General features: G+C 40.1%; 1 protein-coding gene across 1 annotated transcript in view; it reads left to right on the plus strand.

The window, feature by feature from the left end:
• The window catches only part of LCOR (ligand dependent nuclear receptor corepressor), a 106,944-nt gene that overhangs the window by 356 nt on the left and 79,121 nt on the right, over window positions 1–27,467 (plus strand). The window contains exon 2 of the mRNA XM_054728711.1: window positions 120–193. Coding sequence (XP_054584686.1) covers window positions 120–193 — 74 coding nt within the window. The remainder of the gene's footprint in view (window positions 1–119; window positions 194–27,467) is intronic.

Here is a 27,467-nt window from a genome sequence, read left to right on the forward strand (position 1 = left end):
CCCGGGGTGGCATTCTCCCCGCGGGGTCGGAGGGAGCGTGGACGGGGGCGCCCCGGGAGGGGCCGCGCGGCCGCGCTGCGCCTCTCACACTCTGTTTTTGTCTGTTTTTCTCTCCCAAGGTCCCGTTTCCCTCTGTGCGGCGGCCGGCGGGACCATAAGGGCTTAACTCATATATTTAACCCCCCTCCAAAAAGTAAGTGGCCCGCGTGGTGGCTCCGCTCCGCCCGCCGCCCCCGCGCCCCGGTCCACCCCCGTGTCGGGCTCTCCCGTCCCCCAGTATTGTGATTTCCCCATCTTGGCTTCGGCGGTGCCGCTGCTGTGCTGGGGGGGGAAATGCGCTCTCGCCGTCCCCCGCCGTCCCCCACGCCCAGTCCTCGGGGAGGCCCAGAATTCCAGCCCCCACCCCGCCCGTGGGGAGCACTCTTGGGAGCCGGGTCTCCCCCGACAGAATCCGGGAGAGTCTCTGTGCGTTCGCTGGGGCCCCCTCATCCCCTCCTTCCCGGCTGGGTTTCGTTGGAGGAATTATGCAAATCCTGCTTTCTGGTGTCCATTCAGCGGCAATTTCATGCGGTGAGAAGTTCTCTTTGTTGTGTGAGGGGGAGAACAGACACTGATTTAATAGACATATCTGCTGGGGGGGCGGGGGAGGGTGAGGGGGTGTCGGAGAGGCTCAGTTTGGAAGAATTACTGCACTGGGTCCGCTCGGTGTCTTTGTGTGTGAGCTTTCTGGCTTGACAGGAGGGTATGCCCTTTGACAATGTCCCACAAGGGATGGGTTCCAGAATAGATTATAAAGCAAAACTGAAACTTTAAACAAGTAAAAAAAATAAATAAAAATAAGGCAGCCTTTACTTAGAGGATGTAAGCCTTTCCATTTCTGTAGTGTTTCATTATGAAAATGGATGTGAATTTTGTTCAAGATTGGGACTGGAACATGAAACATTGTTAATATAAGCAGTGCTTTAAGGTGTCTGATATCACTTTGGTTGTCCAAAGGTTAAAAGTGCCTTTTAAAACATATGCTTGTGTCAATAACAAAGGCATGAATCAGGGTTTTGGTATAATTTGTCGTATGAATGTATTTTAAAAATTCCCTCCTGTCATTCCAAGTCCAGCTCTGCCCTCCAGGAATCAGCCTTTGGTTTATCAGTTTTCATTTACTCTGCTCTGTCTCTGCTTGTTTTATTCTTTCAAACCTATCTTAACACTTGCTAAAATGTTATGTCTGCTTTAAACACTTTTTGAATTATATATTTGTTGTAACCATCATATAGCTTAGCTTACAAAAGGCATTTGGAAGGTTTTGAGATGCATTAATGAGTTTTCTGAATCGTGAGTTAATACAAAATCCTGAAATTATTGTGAAAAATTTTTAGTTTTTGTATTTGCTTCACTTTTTTAGTGATTTTTTTAAAGTAGGGCTTTTTTGTTTTTAAAAGATTTTGAAACTGATGACTATAATTCTAAGGATTTCTTAAGTTACTGTTAACTTTAGATGGTTTCAGTGAGTTGTTTATCTTATTTTAATTGTTTGCTTTGAATCCTAACCTTCTGCCTCAGGCCCCCTTTTTGTCAGTCATTGCTAGTGTTAGTGATTAGTTGCTGCTGCTTTACAAGGCTTTTTAAAAACTTGACTAATAAATCCTTCTGTAAATTATCTGAATTGATTATCAAATTTTAGATTCATTTTTTGAAGGAGGATATTAATCTGGTGATCAGTGTTCTTAAAACATACTTTTGACTCCCAAATTTCCACTTTCGAGGTAGTAAAGTTCAGGAGATATTTAGAGTCCAGAGTGCAGAGCAGTATTTTAATCTGAACAGTAATATGTAGTTGATAGTATCCCAATTAAAATCATTTGGGCCTCATATTTTCTCTTTTATTATGCAGGGTGTGGCAAAAGTAGGTTTCCAATTGTGAGTATGTAAAATGCAGAGTTTATTCTTGTACTTTTATTTATTAATTATTATATTTTCCATACGAACAACTATAAACCTACTTTTGTCCCACCCTGTATGTAATTTAAGGGGAAAGTTATAAGGAAATCAATTGTAGTGTTAACTTTCTGTATTTAAGAGGTCTGGCAGTGATCCTTTTGTACAGTCCAAAAGATAATTATGTATGTTGTTTGTCACTAGCAGATGTAATAATTTCTCTTTTATTTTAGTGGGGTTGGCTCTGAGCAGTTAACATTCTATTTGATTCTGTTGACTCAATGATTATCTTAATACTTTGGGGTCATTTGGTTTCTATATTTAAATTATAGCAGTCTTAGGATTAAAAATGAATTCTTTTTCCAAAATCTAAATTTTTTTTGTGGGGGTTGGGGGGAGGTGGGCATGTCTGTATTGTGGAGGTGGAAGTGTCGGTGTCTCCATTAATTATGAGGTTTTAGTTGAATTGGAGTTAGCAGGTTCACGCAGTGATTATGATCAAGATGAATATTTGGTCACCTGGTGTTTATTGAGGCATCCTCTGGGAAGTCAGTTCAGGTTCCAGGAAGATTGAGCTTCTCTACCCTGCCTGGTGTGATGTGACCTATTGCTTAGCTGCTCCTCATCCTTGCTGTATTCTTAAGAAGCTCTTCCCAATATAGGGGAAAGTTGTGATTTCAGCTTGGTTCTAGCTTGGCTGAAGGATAGCAAGATAAATCTCTTTGACTTACACAGCGTTATTATTTCAGATTGGCCTAATTTCCTCAGATATGCTTGTAGCTGGAGCAATTCTAGGCAGCATCTGAATAATACTATTTAAAAAAAATTTTTTTTTTAAGTCTTATGGACTGCATAGTATGACCTGAAATTTTTTTACAGAGTGAGGATTAGGTGTTCAGTGTCTGTGGGGACTTGCCATTTCTGAGTACTTGCCTAATCACTTAGTTGTTTAGTAGTGCTATTTTTAGGAAGGAAAGGCAATTAGGTAAGTACTTCAGTTAAATATTTATTAAGCATCTGCTTTGTACCAGGCACTATGGGCAAGCAAAGATATTGGGGAAGCTGCCCCAACCTTCAGGAACCTTTTAGTCCTTAGAGAAAATATAGTGTGTTCAGTTACAGTACAAGGCAAAATGTGCCTCCCCATGGTGCAGGCGAGTGGTTGGGGTATTTAGAAATGAAAGAAGTCTCTCAAGATGATGAAGGAAGACTTCATGAAGAATGTGGCAGATTTTTGCTTCATTTTGATGAATATGGAAAAGGCATTCCTGTCATGAAAAATGAGTTGGGGGCAGCTCCCGCCCCCAAGAGGCGACCAGTGGTGGCAATGGGGCGGGGGGGGGGGGGGGGGGGGGGGAGAGCAGGCTGTGCTGGGGCAGTGCCAAGCCACCAGCCAGGGCGGGTGGGGGTAGCCGATCGCCCTGCCCAAAGATGGCCCTGATCGCCCGCCAGGCCTAGGGGCTCTCCCCTATATATTGAGAACAGTCTTTTAGATTTAAAAATTAAAACCTACTCTGACTGAAAAAACAGGATGATGCAGCAATGATATGCATGGACTCTGGCTTGCACATTTTGTGGTCAGCCCTGATTCTGACACTTATAACTGTGTGACAAAGCCAATTACTTAACTTATCTCTGCTTCAGTTTTTCCACCCATAAGATGGGGAAAATGGCACTACTGCCTCAGAAGGATCATGTTATGTACTACTTTTTATAATTGGCAAAAAAATGGAGCTGCCTATACAACAGCAAGATGCCTTTCACCTGTATGAAAAGTATGGTCACTGGTGCATGCCGCATCCCGGATTGTGAGAAGGATGTCCGACTGCCGGTTTAGGCCCAATCCCCCCTAAGCCAGCAGTTGGACATCCTTAGTGTTGCTGTGGAAGCGGGAGAGGCTCTGGACGCCACTACCTCGGCGCTTGCCAGTCGTGAGCCCAGCTTCTGGCTGAGCAGCGCTCCCTTGTGGGAGCATACTGATTACCAGGGCACAGCTCCTGTGTTGAGCATCCGCCCCTTGGTTGTTAGTGCACATCATAGTGACTGGTGGTTCTGCCGTTTGGTCGATTTGCATATTAGCCTTTTATTATATAGGATTAGTTTCAGGTAGTTAGACAAATCATATTTTACTGACTTATCCTTTCTTCTGTTTCATCTAGTCTGTTATTGAACCCTTCTCTTATACTTTTCAATGCACTTCTTGCATTAAACGTGTAATTAAATCTTCATAATAATTGTACTAGGTGGGCATTATTTTATTTTATTGTTTTGTTAATCCTCACCTGAGGATATTATTGACGAGAGAGAGAGAGAGAGAGAGAGAGAGAGAGAGAGAGAGAGAGAGATATCAGTGTAAGAGAGAAAAATCAATTGGTTGCCTCCCATATATGCCCAGACTGGGAATCGAACCCACAAATATTTACTGAGCATCTAGGTATGTGCTCTGACTGGGAATCAAACCTGCAATCTTTTTTCATGTACGGGATGACACTCCAACCAACTGAGCCACTCAGTTGGGGTCTAAGTGGGTATTATTTTAATGTATAGATAGAAAAATAACTGTGTGGATTGATGCTACTATCAATTTATGGTGTTCAGCCTAAACTGGAGTCTCAGCACTGGGAGTTCTTTTGTGTATTCTTGCTCAGTTCCTGCAGTTTATCACAATGGCTCTCTTTTAGCCCCTGTGTACTCCTACTTCTCTCTCAGCTGATGATCTTGTCACCTATAGAACAGTGGAAATTGAGGCTATTGAAAGGAAGTATTTTTCCAACATTCTCCTTTTCATCTCTAGGACTACTTGGAAAACTTGAGGAAAATATTTTCCTCTAAAACATTTTTTCAAATATTGACTGGTTGAACAAAACCACTGAGATGTTTGTAAAAATTGAAAATGTGGGTCCTACCCCAGATCTGCTGAATTAGAATCTTCTTAGGTGGGGCATGGGAATCTGTATTTTAAACAGCGATCTCAGGTGATTCTTGTATACACTGAAGTTTGAAAAACACTCTCATGTAGAACAAAGTTACTTTAATCAACATGCAAAACCCTCCAAGATATTTGAGCCCAGTCAACTTCTTCAGTCTCAGCTCTCTCTATGTCCTGCCCAGTTCTCACTCTTGAATCCTTCAAGTCCTCTAACCACAAAATATAGGACACTCTTCTTCTAGTGTGCAAGTATTATTATACTACTTTACTTACCTTCTTCCCTTTGTTTCTCCAGTTCTACCCCTCCTAGTTTGCAAGACACTTGAAGTCAATGCTCATGTCATGTTTTTTTATTTTTAAGTATTTCATGTTTTTATTGTTTTTACTTTTTAGTACTGGCACACAATGGATGCTCAGTAAGTATTTGTGGAAAGGTAGAAAACAGTACTTTGAAATATTACAGACTAAACAAGTGACTGAAATTAAGAGACAGTGTTCTATTTATAGTGTGACTCAAGTTGCTTAAGCAAAATAAAAATAAAATCAAAATTAGTGTAAGAAAGAGGGAATGTAGGCATTTTGGTCACAATTTGTGGTATCCTTAATGGTTTTAACATAGTGATTTTTTTTTTAAGGGAGGTTGGTGGGGCAAGTTACCTTTTTGAGAACCACTATATTAGAAGTACTGAGAACTCGTTTTCTATGCACATGAATTTTATGGAGACACAAGTAAAACCTGACCTTTAACAGGTAAAACATTATTTTGTCTTGTTTCACCTCAAAATGTAATCTTTTCATTCAGAATATGTGTATTAATTTGAGGTTTCTGACGTACCATTAAAAGCAATAGGAATGGACTAGGAATTTTCCAGAGACAAATGGTTAAAAGTTGCAGGTGGGCAGTAGGTGAAGGAAGAAGAGTGCTTCGATTGTATGTGAGTATAAAATTTGTGTTCTTTTCAGAAACTCAGGGACATTTATTGGCATACCATGTGTGTGACAAAGTTTGCTTGAAGTAGAAACAAATGAACCGTGAACAATGATAGCCATATTAAAGGGCAAGATTGTTGTGAATGTTCTTGATATGGAAATTTCAGTGTGACTTTGTCACCATTCCAGACACTGTGTAGTGATGTTGACCTAGTACTGTCATTGCTTTAGGGATGGTGGTGATATGGCATGTAACTGAGGAGAAAAATATTTTATGAATGCTTTGTTTTTAGGTATTGGTACTTAGGTTTTTATAACTCTGAGAGTTCCTGGTATTGTTCATATTTTGCTATCAGGAGCTCACAGAGTCATACTTGAACAAGCATAAATGAATTTGAAAGTTTAGATTCTAAAACCTTTCATGGCAGATGGCCTGGTGGTAAGAGAATGTATATGAATACAAACTATTCTTTTTCTACTATAGCTTCATGTCTCTGCCAAGTTTGAGGAAAATAACTGGGAAAGAAAATGAGGCCCTGTTTTTAATCATATGGCACATTGCAATATTCTGCCTTTATTTATCAGGACTCTTCAGAAACGCAATTCAAATTAAGTTAAGTCAAAAAGATCATTTTGTAGGTTTATGAACTGGGAAGTTCACAGAGTAAAAAGCTAAAGCTAGGTTCTGACATGACTGTATTTAGAAGTTTGACTTGTGTCATCAGGAATGTCTTATCTTCACCTTTAAACATTCCTTTCATCTTTTGGTTTCCTTCTTCGGCAGATATGATGGTAAAGATGATCAGTGGCAGCTCTAGATTTATGTGATTCTTAAAATCCACGTCTCTCTTTCTTGTAGTAGAACCAGCCAAATTGGGTGTATGGAAGGACTCATTGGCCAGGCTTGGGTCATGTGGCCTATCCCTGAACCAGTCCCTAAGGCCTGTGGAGGGTGATTCTCTGACCCAACCTGGGGGCAGGTACTTGGTTTTGGAGAGACACTTTAAGGAAGGGCAGATTAATTCTTGAAAAGAAAATTGGATGCTGTTATCTAAGAAAGGGAGATGGATGCTGGTTAGGCAAAATTTATAAATATTCCACATATGAAGAAATTGACTGATTTGGACCAGATTATGATTATATCCCTCCAAAAGATATGCTGAAGTCCTAACCCCAGGTATCTGTGGTAGCTTTATTTGGAAATAGGGTCTTTGCAGTTGTAATGAAGTTAAAATGAGCTCCGTACTAGATACGGGGTCCTAACCCAATAACTGGTGTCCTTATAGGAAGAGGGAAATTTGAATACAGACAGGGAAGACAGCTATGTGAAGACAGAGGCAGAGATTGGAGATACACTGCCACAAGCCAAGGAATGCCAAGAATTGCTAACAATCACCAGAAGCTACCAAGAAGCAAGGAAGGATACTTCCTTAGAGCCTTTAGAGCAGGGGTGGGGAACCTGTTTTCTGCCAAGGACCTTTTGGATATTTATAACATCATTCGGGGGCCATACAAAATTATCAACTTAAAAATTAACCTGGCCGGGCCGGCGTGGCTCAGTGGTTGAGTGTTGACGTATGAACCAGGAGGTCACGGTTTGGATTCCTGGTTAGGACACATTCCCAGGTTGCTGGCTCGATCTCCAGTGTGGGGCATGCAGGAGGCAGCCAATCAATGATTCTCTCTAATCACTGATGTTTCTCTCTCTCTCTCTCTCCCCCTTTCTGAAATAAATAAATAAATAATTTAAAAAAGTTAGCCTGCCATATTTGGTCAAACATTTAATTTACTCACCCCTAATGCCTTGGCAGGGCCTTTTGTGGCCTGCGGTTGCATGTTCCCCACCCCTGCTTTAGGGGGAGCATGGCCTTGCCAGTGCCTTGATTTCTGCTTTCTAATATCCAGAACTGCGAGCAAATACGTTTCTGTTGTTTTAAGCCACCTAGTTAGTGGTAATATGTTACAACAGTTCTAGGAAACTAATATAGACCATATGCGGTACATATAAAATTTATTTTTTTATCCGTCCATCCTCTTAAAATAAAGTCCTGACCATAAAATTTCCCAATAAATATCTTTTACATTTTAAATAGATTTTGTAGGGATTTGGAATGACTTTGGAATTTATGGGTTTGGCATTTAAAAATACAGTATGGGGCAAAACTAGGCTTATAGTTGTGACTGTGAAACCCAATTTACTCTTGTATTATTAGTTATTAATTATTGTATTATTTTTCATATGAACAACTGTAAATCTACTTTTACTCCACCCTATATATACTATTTGGTTAAAATTTTCCCCTAGCCATAATAATTTGACATGATATTTTATGATTGACTAGAGGTCCAGTGCACGAAATTCGTGCACAGGGGGTGTGTGTGTCCCTCAGCCCAGCCTGCACCCTCTCCAATCTGGGACATCCCTCTCACAATCCAGGACTGCTGGCTCCCAACCGCTCGCCTGCCTGCCTGCCTGCCTGATTACCCCTACACACTTCTGCCTGCCAGCCTGATCACCCATTAACCACTACCCTGCCAGCCTGATCGACACCTAACTGCTCCCCTGCTGGCCCGATTGCCCCCAACTGCCCTCTCCTGCAGGCCTGGTCCCCCCCAACTGCCCTCCCATGCAGGCCTGGTCGCCCCTAACTGCCCTCCCCTGCCAGCCTGGTCGCCCCTAACTGCTCTACCCTGCTGGCCTGGTCACCCCCATCTGCCCTCCCCTGCAGGCCTGACTTGCCCCATCTGCCCTTCCCTGCAGTCCTGATTTCCCCCAACTGCCCTCCCCTGCAGGCCTGGTCACCTCTAACTGCCCTCCCCTGCAGGCCTGGGTCCCCCCAACTGCCCTCCCTTGCACAGAAGATGGCCGGAAGATGGCTGGTTGACCTGGTCTAATTAGCATGTTACCCTTTTATTAGTATAGATGTGTTTGACTCCCAAATGGCACAGTGCCACGTGAGAATCAGTGGTAAAAATAAAGTGAAACACCCAGAGTAAATATATTCCAGCAGCCTGAGTATAAAAGAAAAATATGTCTAGGGCAATTGGTTACTGAGATGGGAAAAATTAGTATTTTGGTGAGACTAACCAAAAATAAGAATAGCTTGAACAGTATTTCTGGGTTCTTACTCATTTTCTGCAAACTGAGTCAGTTAATATACCTACAAGGTTTGGTTAAACTTTGAAAAAATGTGATCTTACGAATATTCTTCTAGTTTCTAATTTATAGGAAGTGGATATTTTCTATAAGCACTATAATTCTTACTCAAAATCTTTGTAGTAGAGGAAATTTTGTTTTTAAGGAGCTTAAGAATTTATTGGAAAATAGTTTGGGGGAACTATGCAAGCACTTTAAAATACATATACCCTCCCATTTTCACTAGAGTGAAATAGGAACAATAAAGAAAATGTCATATCTTGAATTAGTAATGATAATAGCAATACAGTTTTCATTATAAATATTTTTATAGTATTTTGTTTTTATTACTTTTAAAAAATAAAGATTATTCAGAGAGGAAGGGAGAGGGAAAGAGAGATAGAAACATCAATGATGAGAGAGAATCATTGATTGGTTGCCTCCTGTACTCCCCACACTGGAGATCAAGCCCACAACCTGGGAATGTGGACTGATCAGGAATCAAACTGTGACCTCCTGGTTCATAGGTTGATGTTCAACCCCGAGCCACACCAGCCGGGCGATAGTAGTGCCTTTTAAAAAAAATTTAGTAATAGTTTTTCAGTTTAAAACTCAAAATTAATCTAAAAAATAAAATAAAACAAAATTATATTTAAGTGTACAATGAGAAGTCTTGCTTCCACCCTTGCTCCTTCTGATCTAGTTTTACTTTCCATCCTGTAACCACTTTTATTATGGACTAGAGGCCTGGTGCACGAAATTTGTTCACGGGGGTTGGGGGGTGTCTCTTAGCCCACCCTGCACCCTCTCCAATCTGGGACCCCTCGAGGGATGTCCGACTGCCCGTTTAGGCCCAATAAACAGGCAGTCGGACATCCCTCTCACAATCCAGGACTGCTGGCTCCCAACTGCTAACCTGCCTGCCTTCCTGATTGCCCCTAACCACTTCTGCCTGCCAGCCTGATCACCCCCTAACTACTCCCCTGTCAGCCTGATTGATACCTAACTGCTCCCCTGACAGCCTGTTTGGCCCTAATTATCCTCTCCTGCAGGCCTGGTCACCCCTAACGGCCCTCCCCTGCAGGCCTGGTCACCCCTAACTGCCCTCCCCTGCAGGCCTGGTCCCCCCCAACTGCTCTCCCCTGCAGGCCTTGGTCCCCCCCAATTGTCCTTCCCTGCAGGCCCAGTCGCCCCCAACTTCCCTCCTCTGCCGGCCTGGTCACCCCTAACTGCCCTCCCCTGCAGGCTTGATCACCCCCAACTGCCCTCCCTTGCAGGCCTGCTCCCTCCCACCTGCCCTCCCCTGCTGGCCTGATTGCCCACAACTGCCCTCCCTTGCAGGCCTGGTCCCTCCCAACTGCCCTCCCCTGCTGGCCATCTTGTGGCGGCCATCTTGTGTCCACATGGGTGCAGCCATCTTTGACCACATTGGGGCAGCATCTTATGTGTTGGAGTGATGGTCAATTTGCATATTACTCTTTTATTAGATTAGATAGGATAGAGGCATGGTGCACGGGTGGGGGCCAGCTGGTTTGCCCTGAAGGGTGTCCCGGATCAGGGTAGGGGTTCCCTTGGGGCGTTGGGCGGCCTGGGCGAGGGGCCTGTGGTGGTTTGCAGGCCGGCCACGCTCCCCCTGGTGACCCAAGTGGCCCTGGTATCTGGGATTTATTTATTTTCTATAATTGAAACTTTGTAGCCTTGAGCGGAGCCAAGCCTCCTACTTGCTCAGTGGCCGCAGCCATTTTTGTTGGGATTTATTTATCTCCTATAATTGAAACTTTGTATCCTTGAGTGGAGGCCTGGGCCAGCCAGGGTGTGCGGAAAGCTTGGCTTCCTTCATTGCCAGGGAAACCCAAGCCTCCTGCTCGCTCCATGGCTGCAGCCATCTTGGTTGGGTTAATTTGCATACTTGCTTCTGATTGGCTTGTGGGCGTGGCTTGTGGGCATAGCAGAGTGATGGTTAATTTGCATATTACTCTTTTATTAGATAGGATTCTTTCAGTGTTTCTTTATGAAAATAAAAGCAAATGTTAATATTTACTTTTTCCTTCATTTCATACATAGAATAATACATAGAAATATCCTTGTTCTTTACCTTGCATTTTTCACTTAATATACCTTAGCTATCTTTCCATATCAGTATGTAGAGGACATTCACAGTTTTTCACAGTTGCATTGCATTCCGTTGTGTTGATGGAATAATATATTTAGCTAGGTGGTTATTGAATATCTGAGTTGTTTTCACTTTCCACTATCACTAATTGTGTTGCCATGAATAATATTGTACATAAATTAATTTTTTAAAATATGTCTTTATTGATTTTAAAGAGAGAGAGATGGAAACATTGATTTATCAACATCTCTATTTGCTGCCTCCTGCACACCCCTATTAGGGATCGAGCCCACAACTTGGGCATGTGCCCTGACTGAGAATCGAACCAGTGACCTTTTGATATATGGGACAACACTCAACCAACTGAGCTGTTATACTAGCTGGGCTCAACATGGTTTTTATTAGCATTTCCTATGAGTGAGGTTGAGCTTCTTATTTTTAAGGCCATTTCTGTATATGATCTTGAATTGACTTCCTGCAGTGAAGATCATGATACACTAGAGGCCCAGTGTACGAAATTCGTGCACGGGTAGGGTCCCTAGGCTTGGCTGGTGATCAGGGCCTGTTGGGGCCTTCCAGCTGCTGGCCGGGGCCTGCCTTCCCTGGCTGCCGGCCGCCAGCCGGGACCTTCCTTTGTTCCACGCTGCCCCTTGGTGGTCAGCACACATCATGGCACATGATCAAACTCCTGGTCTCCGAGTTGAACTCCCAAAGGGACACTTTGCATATTAGCCTTTTATATATATATATATTGCCAGTGGTGAAAATAATGTTTTTTAAAATATTTTATTGATTTTTCACAGAGAGGAAGGGAAAGGGATAGAGAGTTAGAAACATCGATGAGAGAGAAACATCGATCAGCTGTCTCCTGCACACTCCATACTGGGTATGTGCCCACAAGCAAGGTACATGTCCTTGACTAGAATCAAACCTGGGACCCTTGAGTCTGCAGGCCGACACTCTATCCACCGAGCCAAACTGGTTAGGGCTGAAAAGAATGTTTTAATGGGGGAGGAAAGGCAGGATACAATTGTTATTAGAAAAAGGACTTCTGGATTCTCTTCTTCCGATTCATGAATTTTCACATATTCAGAATTTATTCTTATAGAATCGATTCTGAAAGTTCATTTGTTTTGTTACTGTTTTGGAGGCCTGCAGTGTGTGATTGATACAGTCAAGGCATCCAGGTTTTTCTACCCTCATGCCTTTTCCACCTTTTTCAAGAAAGCATAGATTGTTATTATGCATTCTCTTTGAACTGCTTCAAAGGATTTTAGAACATTGCTCAAATTTTGCCCAAAGGCTTGGTCTTATATTTACTAGGTATTTGCTAAACTAGTCTTTAGTTGGTATAAGTTGATTTCTAGAAATGTTTTTGCTTTCATTTAGCATGTTCTACAAAATGCTAGACCCTTTCTTTCATGATGCTGTTTTTTGTCTCCAACTTACCTGTTGTGTCTGTTCTTTTTGGCACTTCATTCTTTTTGTGTCATAAGCATTCTGTTTACTGAAGGTTGGGAGAACTGTTTTGAGCTTTTTGGTAGTAATGACAGTTTGTTTGCATTCTGAACTAAAATGCCTCTCCTTAAGCAGTTATGTTTATACAGCTATTAATGCCATTAAATATTGTGTTGGCAATAGTTTGTGAACATTATTAATTTCTCAAAAATCTCATATCTTGGAAACTACAGGAGAAGCATATCCTATATAATAAAAGGCTAATACTCAAATGTCCCCTCGACTGGGAGTTTGACCAGGGGGCGGGGCCAGCCTTCCAACCTCCAGTGTCCCCTCCCCCTGGCTGGCCCGGACTGATCGGCTCCAATGAGGCGGGCTGGCTGGACCCCACCCATGCACGAATTCCTGCACTAGGCCTCTAGTAGTAAAATACCAGAGAATAAAGATAAAAGTAAATGTGCCTAGTTATAAGAACAACAGACAGAATGAGAGTAGAAACTAATTACTCAGAGGACAATGCTATATTCTGAAAGCCAAGTTGACAAGGAAGTAGATACCCAGTGACTCATAAATACAGACGCAAAATGTTCTCTGTCAAATAATAATGGATTTTTCAAACAAGAACAACCTCTTTGCTTTCGGGACAATCTTTATTTAGATGGTTTGGCTGACTTGCATTTTAATTTATTAATTGAGCCAAATGTTCTGTGAGTATTTAGGCTAGCTACCCAGCACTATGCTAGATGCAGGGATACAGTGATGTGCATAGCAGACTCTTCCTGCTTGCATGGCACTTAGATTCTAATGAGAGCAATTAGTCACATGAGGGACCTATAACTACACAATAAAATAAGAACTCTGAAAGGAGACATTGTTCTCTGTGTATGTAATTGTGTTTTTGGTGGGAGCAGATTGGAGTAATAGAAATTCAGAAGAATTTCTAAGAGAAATTTTCATTTGAGAGGTGCAGGATAAATGAGAGTTAACCAAGGGAAGGTAGAGGAGAAGAGTGGTAGGTGGAAAGGATTTTTCCAGGTAGGGTATCAGAATATGTTTTCAGAAGACAGAAGAAGAAAAATTAGACTTTGGTTTCCCTTTTAGAGCTCTGGTTTATGTAAATATTTATATTTCCTTTTCCATACTTGGTGATACTTAAACATGCGTAACTAGGCCCAGTTTGAAATATTCTTGCACTTTTTTTAAAATTAGGGAAACTGATATGTGTGAAAATTTGAGGCAAGGGGAGCACTGAATGAGTTTATTAAGTTGTATGGGAAGAAAAGACAGAGTGTACTCAGGCACCAGATATTTCTGTAAATGAACAGCTGTGTAATCACTCCATTGGGGAAGCATGAAGGCATTCTTTGGCAGGCTTATTTATTTATTTATTTATTTATTTATTTAATTTTTATTGCTTTCAGAGAGGGAGAGAGAAATGGAAACATGAGTGATGAGAGAGAATCATCAATCGGCTGCCTCCTGCAAGCCACCCCTGGGGATTGAGCCTGCAACTCGGGCATGTGCCCTGATTGGGAATCCAACTGTGACCTCCTGGTTCATAGGTCAGCACTCAACCACTGACCCACACTAACCAGGCTGACAGGTGCTTTTCGTTCTTACCCTCTTCTTCCTAAATTCAAATAGGAATGTGTTTTTTAACCACCTTTCTTGTTGTGATATAATTAAAGTGTACTGTTCTTAGTTTTGACAACTGTATGCACCCCTGTGACCTCTACCCTAAACAAGATATGGAACATTTCCAGCCTCCTAGAAAGTTCATTCATGTCCTTTTCCAGGCAGTTGCCCACCACCACAATAACTGATTTTTATCACTATACATTAGTATTGCCTGCATCTGGATTTCATATGAAAGGAGTCATACAGTTTGTACTCTTCTGTGTCTGGCTTCTTTTGCTTAAACATAGTATTTATGTGTGCTGTTACATTAATGGTTCATTCCTTTTTTAAGTGGATTTATTGAGATATAATTCATATAGCAAACAGCCCAGGTAAAGCAAATAGTTACGTAATTTTTACTATATTCAGAGTTATGCCACCATTACCATTCAGATTTTAGAACATTTTTATCACCCCAGTGGGTATCATATTCAGTTTACCGATGAGAAACCATGCCCATTAGCAGCTCCTCCTTATTCTGTTCCTTCTCTTTTCCCCCCTTCAGCCATAGACAATTACTATCTTACTTTGTCTCTATAGATTTGTCTATTCTGGACATAAGTTTATTCTTTTTCTTTTTTCTTTTAAAAGTAATTAAATATTAGAAAACTCACCATTTTGCACTCACAGCTCTGTGGATTATGGATCCAGGCAGATTATTATTGCAGGCTAAAATTATTAGGAGAAAGGTGACAAGTGACTTTATCATGGTGGGATTGACTTAATATCCTGAATTCACTGATCAATTTTCACATCATTAAAAGTCGACAGACAGCCCTGGCCGGTTTAGCTCAGTGGATTGAGCGTCAGCCTGTGGACTGAAGGGTCCCGGGTTTGATTCCGGTCAAGGGCACATGCCCGGGTTGCAGGCTTGATCCCCCAGTAGGGGGTGTGCAGGAGGCAGTCGATCAATGATTCTCTCTCATCATTGATGTTTCCATCGCGCTCTCCCTCTCCCTTCCTCTCTGAAATCAATAAAAATATTTAAAAAAACAACAAAAAACTAGGGTCAGCCCTGTCACTGGGCTGAAACAGTCTCTCCAAAAGCCATTTTGGTCATATTGTTGCCCCAACCAACAAAAAGGTTAACAATGCTCAACCACTGAGCCACGCCTGCTGGACTCAGCTGCACTTTAGACAGTTAAACCTTTCTTCTTTTAAAAAGAAGACTTTTTTTTTCTTTTTCTTTTAGGCATGTTAAGGTTCACTGCAAAGTTGAGGGGAAGGTAGGACTTCGACTTTACTGTGAAAAAATCAGGAGCATAATAGGCTTTTGAGCAGGAGAGTGATGTGATGATTGGGCTTAGTTTTAACAAACTAACTGGCTGCTATGTTGAGAATAGGCTGGGAGTAAGAGGAGCAGGAGTATTAGTACAAATACCAAGTTGGAAGCTGTTGCATTAGTCCAGGTGAGAGATGAAGGTTGCTTGAACCGGGTACTAGTAAGTAGAGGAAGGGGAAAGTGGTTTGGACTGTGACTATTTTAGATTGGTAGAAGACTGTAGGATTGGTAGATCCAACATAATTTCCCGAGGGATTAATGTGGGGAGTTAGAGAAAGGAAATGAAAACTCTATAGTTTTTAGTTTAAGCAATTCAAAGTACAGCGTTAATTACCTTTACCCAAGATGGGAGAGACTGTGGGAGGAGCTGTTTTGGAGAATATAAAGAATTCAGTTTTGATATTTTCCTCATAGTAGTACTCATTGTGACTGTAGTACTGCTGAATGTTAAGAACCAAGGATATGAGACAGCTGCCCTGAGAAGAACTTCCCTTGTCAGGCTCACATTGTTTATTAATTGTGTGAGTTCTCACTTCATCAGCTTGATGTTTCTATGTTGTTTGTATGTTTTCTTTTTCTTCCTTTTTAAAAAAATATACTTTTATTGGTTTCAGAGAGGAAGAAAGAGGGAGAGAAATAGAAACATCCCTCCTACTGGGGATGGAGCCCGCAACCTTGTCATGAATTGAACCGGGACCCTTCAGTCTGCAGGCCAATGCTCTATTCACTGAGCCAAGCTGGCTAGGGCTGTTTTTCCATTTAAGATGTGTATATAGCCCTAACCAGTTTGGCTCGGTGGATAGAGCGTCGGCCTGTGGACTGAAGGGCTCCAGGTTCGATTCCGGTTCAGGGCATGTACCTTGGTTATGGGCACATCCCCAGTAGGGGGTGTGCAGGAGGCAGCTGATGGATGTTTCTCTCTCATCGATGTTTCTCTCTATTCCTCTCCCTTCCTCTCTGTAAAAAAATCAATAAAATATATTTTTAAAAAATATGTGTATATAGTATCTGCTTTATGCCAGGAACTGTTTTATCTAATTTTTCAAATACTAATTTATTTAATCCTCATGAAAACCTTGTAAGTATATTATTATCATGCATGTTTTACAGATTAGGCACTGAAAAGGAATTTGTCCAAGGTCACATAGCTAGTAAAGGTAGAATTAGGACTCATATCCACAAAGTTTGGTTCCAAAATTTGTGTTCTAAACTGCTATGCGATGGTGCTTTCCTTTTTATTATCCCCCATTGATTTATTGTAGTCATAAATGGAGAGAGAGGATTCAAGCAAAGGTCCAAAAGCTTATTTCAAGGCATTTACACATAGAGGTTGTCTGTAGCTTTAAAAGTTATGGTTATTTTCATATTATAAAGTAAAGTGAGTAAAATAAAATAACATGAACCTATGAGGCTGCAGGTGCTGATACAAAAGCCCTAGAAATTATATTTCGAGGTGCTCTTAACTTAGGCAGGGTTTTATGTGAAACCTTCTGGAATGTAATGGTTATCTAAGTTGGAAAATATCTATCAATACTACAACTTTATGATCTGTTTACATGTCTGCTATGTTGCAAAAAGTATTGGTTTGGGATTTATGAACTGATGACATTTGGGGTACTCCATATATTCTGTTTAATATTGCTTGAGCTGCTTGACTGTTAATGTTGAAAATCCTTAAGGAGTTGTCTGGCCTTTTTGCATTCAGGTATTGGTTTTGCTCCATTTGGCTTAGATTGTCATTGCCCCACAAGGCAGGGTAGCTTTTTAGTTCAGAGTCCTCTTCAATAACCTGTGACCTTTACAGCTGTCGTTTTGAGATGATATATCTTGTAAAGTGTTTTAATCATTTGTTTTTCCCTGAGGGTATAATTAGACTGTACAAGGTGACTATGATAGTGGCTGGTCTTTGAGCATTGAGAAAGTAAGTTTTAAAGATAACTTTTTTAGGTTATCAGTATTCTTGGTGAAGACCACCACAGTGCAGAACAACACTGTATTTCTACTTCTCTTTGTTGGTGTTTGTGAGTCATCAACACAATTCTTTAAAAAAGCTCACAGCTTTTTCTGTTGGAGATAGATAAGATGCAGCTGTTGGTATTTGTTTTACTGAATGCAGGTGAAAGTTAGCTGTCCCAAAGATCATATATAACAAATACTATTCCAGATATATAAGAGAGAAGTAAATTTATGACAAACAAGAATGCTTAATTCTCTCATAGAACCTACTTGAGAAAGGCTGGGCTCTAGTCTGTTTTTGTAAGTCCCAAGAGCTAAAAAAAATATATATATATTTTTTGTAAAAGGTTGTTTTTTGTTGTTTTTTGTTATTTGTTTTTTTTTTTTAAAAAGGCAGGGGCAGAGGCTGTATATGGCCTGCAACACCTAAAATATTTACTGTCTGGACTTTTACAGAAAAGGTTTGTCCAACTCTCCTAAGGAGAATACCCAAATTTGAAACCCAGATTCTTATTTTTATACCTGTTTGACTCAGTATCTGACTGTAAATGGGACATAGTAATAGTACCTATCTCAGAATTATTGTGAAGATTACATATAATATTGTCGTTTTACAATATAGCTTAATGAATGTTATCACAGTAGATTTATGCAAAATAAGTGATAATGGTATTTACATATGCTGTTATGAATATGGTATGTAGCATATATCAAATCTGTTCTGTTGTGATGTGATGCCGTGGCATTTCAACTGAGAAGACTAGCTAGTATTCATAGTACCATAATTTATAGACTCTTAGAGTGGGAAGGTCCTCTTAAAAACTAATTTGTTACCCATTAAATGTTAGCGCATTTTAATGTTTGGTAAATCATTTCTCAAGGTAGTCTCTCTTTTTCTCTTTCTCTTTCTCTTTGAATAGCACTAATTTGATTATTTTTGTTTCGTGTACTGACTTTGTATTCCTATAGAATTTTCTCTTACTGAGTTTTGATGTCCTAGAGAAGCAGTTCTCAAATTTCTGGTCGTTGAGAATGCTTTGAAGAGTTACTATATTAAAAATTTCTTTGAAAATAACAGTCAGCCTATTACATATATTTTATTTATTTTATTTTATTTTTCAATTAAGTTGACATTGAATATTATATTAGTTTCAGTGACATTGAAAATTATATTAGTGGTTAGACACTTATATAATTTATGAAGTGATCCCCCAATAAATCTCATACTCACCTGGCACTGTACATAGTTATTATAATATTATTGTCTATATTCCCTATGCTATACTTTATATCTCATGATGATTTTGTAACTGCCAATTTGTACTTCTTAATCCCTTCACCTTGTGTTCACCTGCCTGCCAACCCCACTCCCATCTGGTTATCATCAGCCTGTTCTCTAATCTATTACATTTTAAACATTTTAGTAAGAATCATTGTTTTCCAAAACAAAAAAAAAAAATTAAGTGAGAAAGGAACATTGTTTTTACATTTTACAAATATGCAAATATTTGTTCTAATATTTCTTGATCTAATATGTTCCCCTTAGTGATATTTATTTATTTATTTATTTATTTATTTATTTATTTATTTATTTATTGTTAATTTTCGCCCGAGGATATTTTTTCATTGATTTTTAGAGGGTGTGGAAGGGAGGGGGAGAGCCAGAGAGAGAGAAACATTGATGTGCTAGAGAGACATCGATTGGTTGTCTCCCCCACACACCCCAACCAGGGTCAGGGATCGAGCCTGCAACCCAGGTACATGCCCTTGGCCAGAATCGAATTTGCTTTCCTTCAGTCTATGGCCAACACTCTATCCACTTGAGTCAAACCAGCTAGAGCATCCCCTTAGTGATTTTAAAGACTTTGTCATGTGTCATTCTAGTCCTTTATACTACTGTTCTTGAATGACACAGAATTTCAAGGATCAATTCATTACTGTATAGTAGGGATACCATTTAGTGTACAATTCTCTTCCCAAAGATATCCAACTGTTTGGGTGTTCTTTTAGCTGTAATAAACACACTTTTAGTAATTGTAGAGTCAGAAGATTATACAATGACATTTGATACTTACTGATTACTTTAGGTCATTATATAAAGATATTTTTTTCTTAAATGTATTAACAAGTGCTTATTCACTTGAATGTACTGACATCTATTTTGCACAGTCTTAATAGATTTTACCTGAACTGTTTATGTAGTCTTATGCCATCTGTAAATTCTCCTCTGCATCTCTCTCTGAGCACTTGTAATAATTAGACTAAATTTTGCTGAAGTATCCTAGTGCTTACACTTCTCCTGTCAAAAGTACCCGTTTGAAAAAAAAAAAAAAGTACCCGTTTGTTTACTATCTGTAGCCAAGTAACCCTATATTCTTTTCCTCAGCAAATTGAGAACCAAAGAAATGCAGCAGTATTCTGAAAATATAACTATTAATTCCAGCTATAATAGACAGGGCAAGAAAATTGTGACAAAAATGAATTGACTTGATCATTCCAGTTCATAATGTGGTTCATGGATTCCACTGGTGGTTACTGAGACCCTTTCAGGGATCTGTAAGGTCAGAACTATTTTCATGATGATATTAAGATATTATTTATCCTTTGCACTGTGTTGATATTTGTACTTATGTTGCAAGAAAGTGGTGGCTCAAACTGCTGATGCAGACAGCTGGTGCACAAATCAAGGCAGTGGCACCAAACCACTGGAGTACTCATTATAGTCTTCCACTGCCATACACAATAAAAAATGCCATTTTTACCTAAAAATGCCCTGGATGAGGTAGTAATAAGTATTGTTTTTACTAAATCTTGACCATTGACTACACGTCTTATTAGTATTCTATGTGATGAAGTGGAAAGTATGCATAAAGTACTCATATGATTGAGTGTGAGCTCAACTAGGTGTTTTTTTTTTTTTTCATGGAATACCATTTTACTTGGAAAAAATGTTTGACAAACTATGGTTATAAGTGATTTTTTTTTTTTTTTGTGGGATTCACATAACTCAGTGAACTTTCCAAATGGCCAATACTTGATGTCACAAATCAAGTATTGGTCAGGGATCCTTTCCAAGGGCAATATAGACCAATGGATTATTTTGTAGCAAAAATTTTACTTTTAAATTAACATAGAAAATTGACTATTTTGTGTATAATTCTAGGAATTTTATTACATGTATAAATTTGTGTATCCAGAATAGCTCCATCACCTTCAACAACTCCCTTGTGCTTTCCTTTGTAATCATCCTTCTCCAAGCCTCTGGCAACCTCTCATCTTGTCATCATCACTATGGTTTTGTCTTTTTAAGAATGTATATTAAATGACTCACATTTGAGACTGCCTTCATTCTCTCAGCATAATGCCTTTGAGAGTCATCGAAGTTGTATCTTTCAATATTTGTTCTTTATTTTATTTTTTTATATATTTTTATTGATTTCATAGAAGAAGGAGAGGGAGGGAAAAAGAAATAGAAACATCATTGATGAGAATCACTGATTGGCTGCCTCCTGCATAACCCCTACTGGGGATTGAGCCCACAACCCTGGGGAAGTGCCTTGACCAGGAATGGAACAGTGACCTGGTTCATAGGTCCACGCTCAACACTTGTTATTTTCCTTTATAGCCATCCCAGTGAGTATGAAGAGATACCTCGTGGTTAAATTCATTTTGCATTTACCTTGAGCCACACCGGCCAGGCTCAATATTTATTATTATTTTTTAAATTAAAGTAAAATTTACTGTTTTAATAATTTTACATTTGATCATAGCCAAAAGGACAAGAAAGGATATTTTAACCATTTTAAACTGTGTAAATCAGTAGCTTTTAGAACATTCAAATGTTGTACAGTAATCATCACTATCCAATTTCCTGGCATTTCATCACATCAAAGAGATATCCTGTACCCATTACAGGCATACCTTGGAGATATTGCAGTTTTGGTTCCAGACCACAGCAATAAAGTGAAACCGAGCTGCACAAATTTTTTATTTCCCAGTGCATATAAAAGTTATAAGCTTACTCTATACTATAGTACAGTGGTCGGCAAACTGCGCTCTGTTGACTAATGAGTTTGCCGACCACTGCTATAGTCTATTGTCTAATAGCATTATGTTGAAAAGAGCAATGCACATATCTTAATTTAAAAATACTTTATTGCTAAAAAATTATAATCATCAGCTGAGCCTGTTGGAAAAATGACGCTGATTGACTTGCATGATGCAGGGCTGCAACAAACCATCAATATGTAAAAAAACAACAGCAAAATGCAGTATCTGTGAAGCACAGCAAAGCATAGTACAGTAAAGTGAGGTATGTCTCTACATAGTCACTCCTTATTTTCCCTTACCCATCAACTAATATTCTTTCTGTTTCTATGGATTTGCCTATTCTGAACATCCTATATAATAAAGAGCTAATATGCTAATTAGACCAGATGGCAGAAGGACCTTCCAGAATGACCTTCTAGAAGACCAGTGTGTGGGGGGGGGGGGCGGGGCCAGTGAACCTGCACTGCCAGGCCAGCCATGGTGGTCTGGGTGCCTCTGCAGAGGCAGGATGGAGCACAACTGCGGCGCCTGAACCTCTCATGGCCCCTCCCCCGGCTGGCCTGGCCCCCGATTGGCCCCCCCACACACACACACCCAGTGGGGGTGGGGGGGGTGGGACCACGCTAAGGAGCAGGGAGCCCGGCTTCTGGTTGAGCAGTGCTTCCCCCCAGCTCAGCCAGAAGCTGGGCTCATGGCTGGTGAGCGCAGCAGAGGTGGCGGGAGCCTCTCCTGTCTCTGTGGCAGGCAGGCGGGTGGTAAGGAGCGAGGGGTCCTGGACTGTGAGAGGGATGTCTGTGTGCTGGCTTAGGCAGACATTCCCCAAGGGGGACCCCCCCCCCACTCCCCAGTGCATGAATTTCATGTACCAGGCCTCTAGTTTCATATAAACAGTCATACAATATATGGTCTTTTGTATCTGGTTTCTTTCATTTAGCATAGTATTTTTGAGATTCATCCATGTTGTTGTACACATCAGTACAGTAGGTCCTCGGGTTACATTGGAGATCCGTTCCTACAGTGCGACATATTTTTGCCATAAATCGGAACCCACCTACATAGCACTTATGTCCCTTACTTGGAGCACATACACAGCAGTAATGAAGTGAAACAACAACAAAAATTTAAAAGAAAGATAACAATTCCTGACATTTACTTGTGGTAAATAAATAATAAAAAAAATAAAGCACATATGTACATACGTCAAAATGACGAAACTTTTTTTTTTTAATAAATAAATGGGAGATGGTGACGTAACCATGAAACGACATACGTTGAGTCCGACGTAACCTGAGTACTGTCTGTATTTCATTACTGTGTTAATCAACTCAGGCTGCCATAACAAAATGTTGGATGACTTAAACAGCAGGTATTTATTTTCTCAAGCTTTTGGAGGCCGTAACCCCCAGATCGAGGCTCAGCATGGTTTGTTTCTGTTGAGTACTCCTTTCCTGGCTTGTAGATCCCACCTTCTCACTATGTCTTCCCATGGCCTTTCCTCTGTGGTTGGGCAGGGGAGCTTTTTCATTGTTCTGTAGTTATTAGTGTGCAAGTCTTCTACCTTCTTGGTTAAATTTATTCTAAGTACTTTATTCTTGCTGTTATTCTAAGTGGAATTATTTCCTTAATTTCAGATGTTCATTGTTAGTGTATAGAAATATAACTGATTTTTGTATGTTCTTGTATCCTGCAATCTTGTTGAACTTATTTTATTAGGTTTAGTAGTTTTTCTGTGGACTGTCTAGGACTTTTTTTTTTTTAATCTTCACCCAAGGATATTTGGGGATGTTTTCGTTTTTTGTTTTTAATTTTTATTTTTTAAATTCTCATCCAAGGATATTTTTTCCATTGATTTTTAGAGAGAGTGGAAGGAAGAGGAAGAGACAGAGAGAAACACTGATGTGAGAGAGACACATCGATTGGTTGCCTCTGTCATGCCCCCTATCAGCGCCAGGAGTCTGCAACCAAGGTACATGCCCTTGACCGGAATCGAACTTGGGACCCTTCAGTCCGCAGGCCAACGCTCTATTCACTGAGCCAAATCAGCTAGGGCGGGATATGTTTTTTTGAAATATTTTGGAGAGAGAAGAAAACATTGATTGGTTGCTTTTCCTATGTGCCCTGACCAGGAATGAAACCTGCCACCTTTTGGTGTATGGGACAATGCTCCAACCAACTGAGCCTCTCAGGCAGGGCGAGGATTTTCTGTGTATAAGATACTGACATTTGCAAAAAGAGTTAGGTTTAGTTTTTGCTTTTCAATTTGGATGCCTGTTATTTCTTTTCCTCTTACCTAATTGCCCTGTCTAGAACTTCCAAACAATGTTGAATAGAAATGGCAAGAGTAAATATCCTTGTCTTGTTCCTCATCTTAGTAGGAAGCTTTGTGTTCTGCCATTGAGTATGTTGAGTTTTTCATAGATGCTCTTTATTAAGTTGTGAAAGCTTCTTTCTATTTTTAAATTGTTGAGTGTTTTTATCATGAAAGGGTTTTGGAATTTGTGAAATGCTTTTCTGTCGTTTGAGATAATCATGCTATTTTCTCCCCTTCATTCTATTAACATGATGATTAATTCTTTTCAGTTGATTGATTTTGTATGTTGGACCACCCTTGCATTACTGAGATAAATAAATCCATGGCCTGTAGTTCTCCTAATATGCTGTTGAATTTGGTTTGCTAGTATGTATTTTGTTGAGGATTCTTATATCTATATTAATGAGGGGTAATGGTATGTAGTTTTCTGTTCTTGTGAAATCTTTGTCTTTGGTATCAGGGTAAGGTACCCTCATGGAATGAGTTAAGGAAATATATTTTCCTCTCCTACTTTTTGGAAGAGTTTGAGAAACATTGATGTTATTCTTTAAATGTTTGTCAGAATTCATCAGTGAAGCCATATGGCCCTTGGCTTTTCTTTGTCAGGATTTTGTTTTCTTTTGTTTGTAATCCTCACCCGAGGCTATTTTTTCCATTGATTTCTAGATAGATTGGAAGGGAGGGGGAAAGAGAGAGAAACATCATGTGAGCACACAACATCAGCTGCCTCTTGCACACCCTCTACTGGAGATGGATGCCCGCAACCCAGGCATGTATCCTGACCCAGAATCAACAGGCAACCTTTCAGTATACAGGAGGACTTGGTCAGTTTTTAAAAATTACTGTTTTAATCTCTACTTGTTACAGGTTCATCAGGTTTTTTTTACTTCTTGTTGAGTCAGTTTGGTAGTTTGTTTCTAGGTATTTCCATTTCATCTGTGTGACTATATGTTGGCATATACTTGTTTATAGTATTTTTAAAATTAAATATACTTTCATTGATTTCAGAGAGGAAGGGAAAGGGAGGGAGGAAGGGAAAGGGAGGGAGGGAGGGAGGGAGGGAGGGAGGGTAGGGAGGGAGGGAGGGAGGGAGGGAGGGAAGGAAGGAAACAGAAAAACAGAGAAACAGAAACCTCAGTGATGAGAATCATCTATCGGCTGCCTCCAGCACACCTTCTACTGGGGACCGAGCCTGCAACCCAGGCATGTGCCCTTGATCAGAATTGAACCTGGGACCCTCAGTCCGCAGGCCGATCAGTCTGCAGGCCGATGCTCTAGCTCAGTGGTCGGCACACTGCGGCTCTGTTGCCTAATGAGTTTGCCGACCACCGCTAAGGCATTACCCTTACCCAGAAGTTTTGACTTCAGGTTAAAGACATTAGTACATTACTAAAATGTTTTTTAAGTGTTTTTCCCTAAACAGTGGTCGGCAAACAGTGGCTCGGCTCTCGAGCCGCAGTTTGCTGACCACGGCTCTAGCTACTCAGCCAAACAGCTAGGGCTATAGTATTCTTTTGCAATCCATTTTATTTCTGTAAGTCAGTAGTGATGTCTCCACTTTGATTCTTGATTTTAGTAAGTTGAAATCAATCTAGCTAATGGTTTGTCGATAGTGTTAATCTTTTCAAAGAAATATTGTTTTTACTGATTTTTCTTTATTTTCTACTCCCTTTTAAAAATCTTTGCCCTCTATTATATCCTTTTTAAAAATTGCTTTGTATTTAGTTCTTCTTTTTCTAGTTTTTAGGGTAGATGGTTACGTTTTTTATTTGTGATATTCTTATTTAATGAAGGTATTTACAGCTATAAATTTTCCTCTGAGCACTGCTTTTGCTTCATCCCATATGTATGTTTTAGGTTTTTAGTTTTTTTCATCTCAAAGTATTTTATATTTTCATTGTGGTTACTTCTTTGGCTCATTGGTTAAGAATGTGCTTTTCAATTTCCACATATTTATGAATTTTCCAGTTTTCTTGTTAATTTGAATTTCATTACATTATTTTTTGAAAGGTACATGGTATGATTTCCAAATTTTTAAAATTTTTGAGACTTATTTTGTGATATAACATGTGGTCTACCCTGGATAATGTTCCATGTGTACTTGATAAGAATGTATATTCTGCACTTACTGAGTGGAGTGTTCTATGTATGTTTGTTAAATATAATTGACTTATAGTGTTGTTCAAGTCTTTTATGTGGTTGTTTCATCCATTATTGAAAGTGGGATGTTGAAGTCTTCAACTATTAGTGTTGAGCATTTCTTCCAATTCTGTCATTTTTTGCTTCCCATATATTTTGGGGATGCGTAAATGTTTTAGGTGCGTATATGTTTTTAATTGTTAAATCTTCTTAATAAATTGACTTTTTATCATGTAATGTTCTTCTTTGTCTATTGTCACAAGTTTTATGTTAACACCTATTTTGTCTAATAGTAGTATATCCATTCAATTTCTCTTTCAGTTTCTATTTTCATGGACTCTTTCTTTTCCTTCACTTTCAACCTCTTTGTGTCCTTGGATCTAAAGTGAGTCTATTGGATATAGTTGGCTTATGTTCCTTTTTTCCATTCTTCCCATCTCTGCCTTTTAATTGGAAAGTTTAATCCATTTAAATTTAATGTAATTATTGATAAGAAAGGATCTTTGCCATTTTGCTATTTGTTTTTTTACATGTCTTATGTCAACTTTGTTCTTTAAGTCCTTCATGTTGACTTTTGTGTTACATAAATATTTTCTGGTATTTTCTTTTTATTTCTATTACTATACAATTTTTAGTTATTTTCTTAGTATTTGCCTGGGGGATATATAATTAACCTCTTAACTTTTAAGAATCTATTTCAAGTTAATAATTAGTTTCAATAGTATATACAGTACTTTGCTCTTATGTCTGTCCCCCTACTTTATGTTGTTATTATCACAAATTACATCTTTATACATTATACTAGAGGCCTGGTTCACGAAATTCATGCATGGGTGTAGTCCCTAGGCCTGGCCGGCGATCTGAGTGTGAGCATCTGGCGTGGAAGGGCCCCTATGCACCCTCCTCTGCCCGAGTCCCCATGCGGAGATGCGGTGAGCGTGGCTGGACACCGTGGACCAGGACGCAGCGTGGGCCTCTGGGCCACCTAACGGCGCCACACAGAAGCCAGTCGGGCAGCGTGCTCTCTCCCGGCTGGCCTTGCAGACCGGCTCCTACGCGAACCCACAGGGAGCCCGACCAGTCCCTGCGGTCCTGGCGGCTGTGAGGCCCGGTTTACCCGGAAGAGGGCACGCGAGTGAGGGCAGGTTCCTCGTGGGCACCTGGCACCTGAGCATGAGGGCTTCCCCTGTGTGTGAGCCCTGGCGTCCTGGGGGAGGGTAGCAAGGGGAGTCAGAGTGAGCTTGGTGGACACCCCTCATTCCCACCGCACCTCCGTCCCTGTCACCCTCACCTCTAGGTAGTTGGTAAGAGGTCGCAGCCCCAAGTCATAGCGAGCAGTCAAACTCCCGGTTGAACGACCACCTGAGGGGACAGTTTGCATATTAGGCTTTTATTATATAGGATAGGATGCCCAACATAGATTTGTAATTGTTTATGTAGTTGTCTTTCAAATTATATATGAATAAAAGGAATTACAAACCAAAATACAAACTCCTTCCTTTTTTTCCTTTCTCAAACACTTTATAATATAGTGCTTCTGTTATGCTTTCA

Source organism: Eptesicus fuscus, chromosome 17 (genome assembly GCF_027574615.1).
Source record: "Eptesicus fuscus isolate TK198812 chromosome 17, DD_ASM_mEF_20220401, whole genome shotgun sequence".
Taxonomy (NCBI): domain Eukaryota; kingdom Metazoa; phylum Chordata; class Mammalia; order Chiroptera; family Vespertilionidae; genus Eptesicus; species Eptesicus fuscus.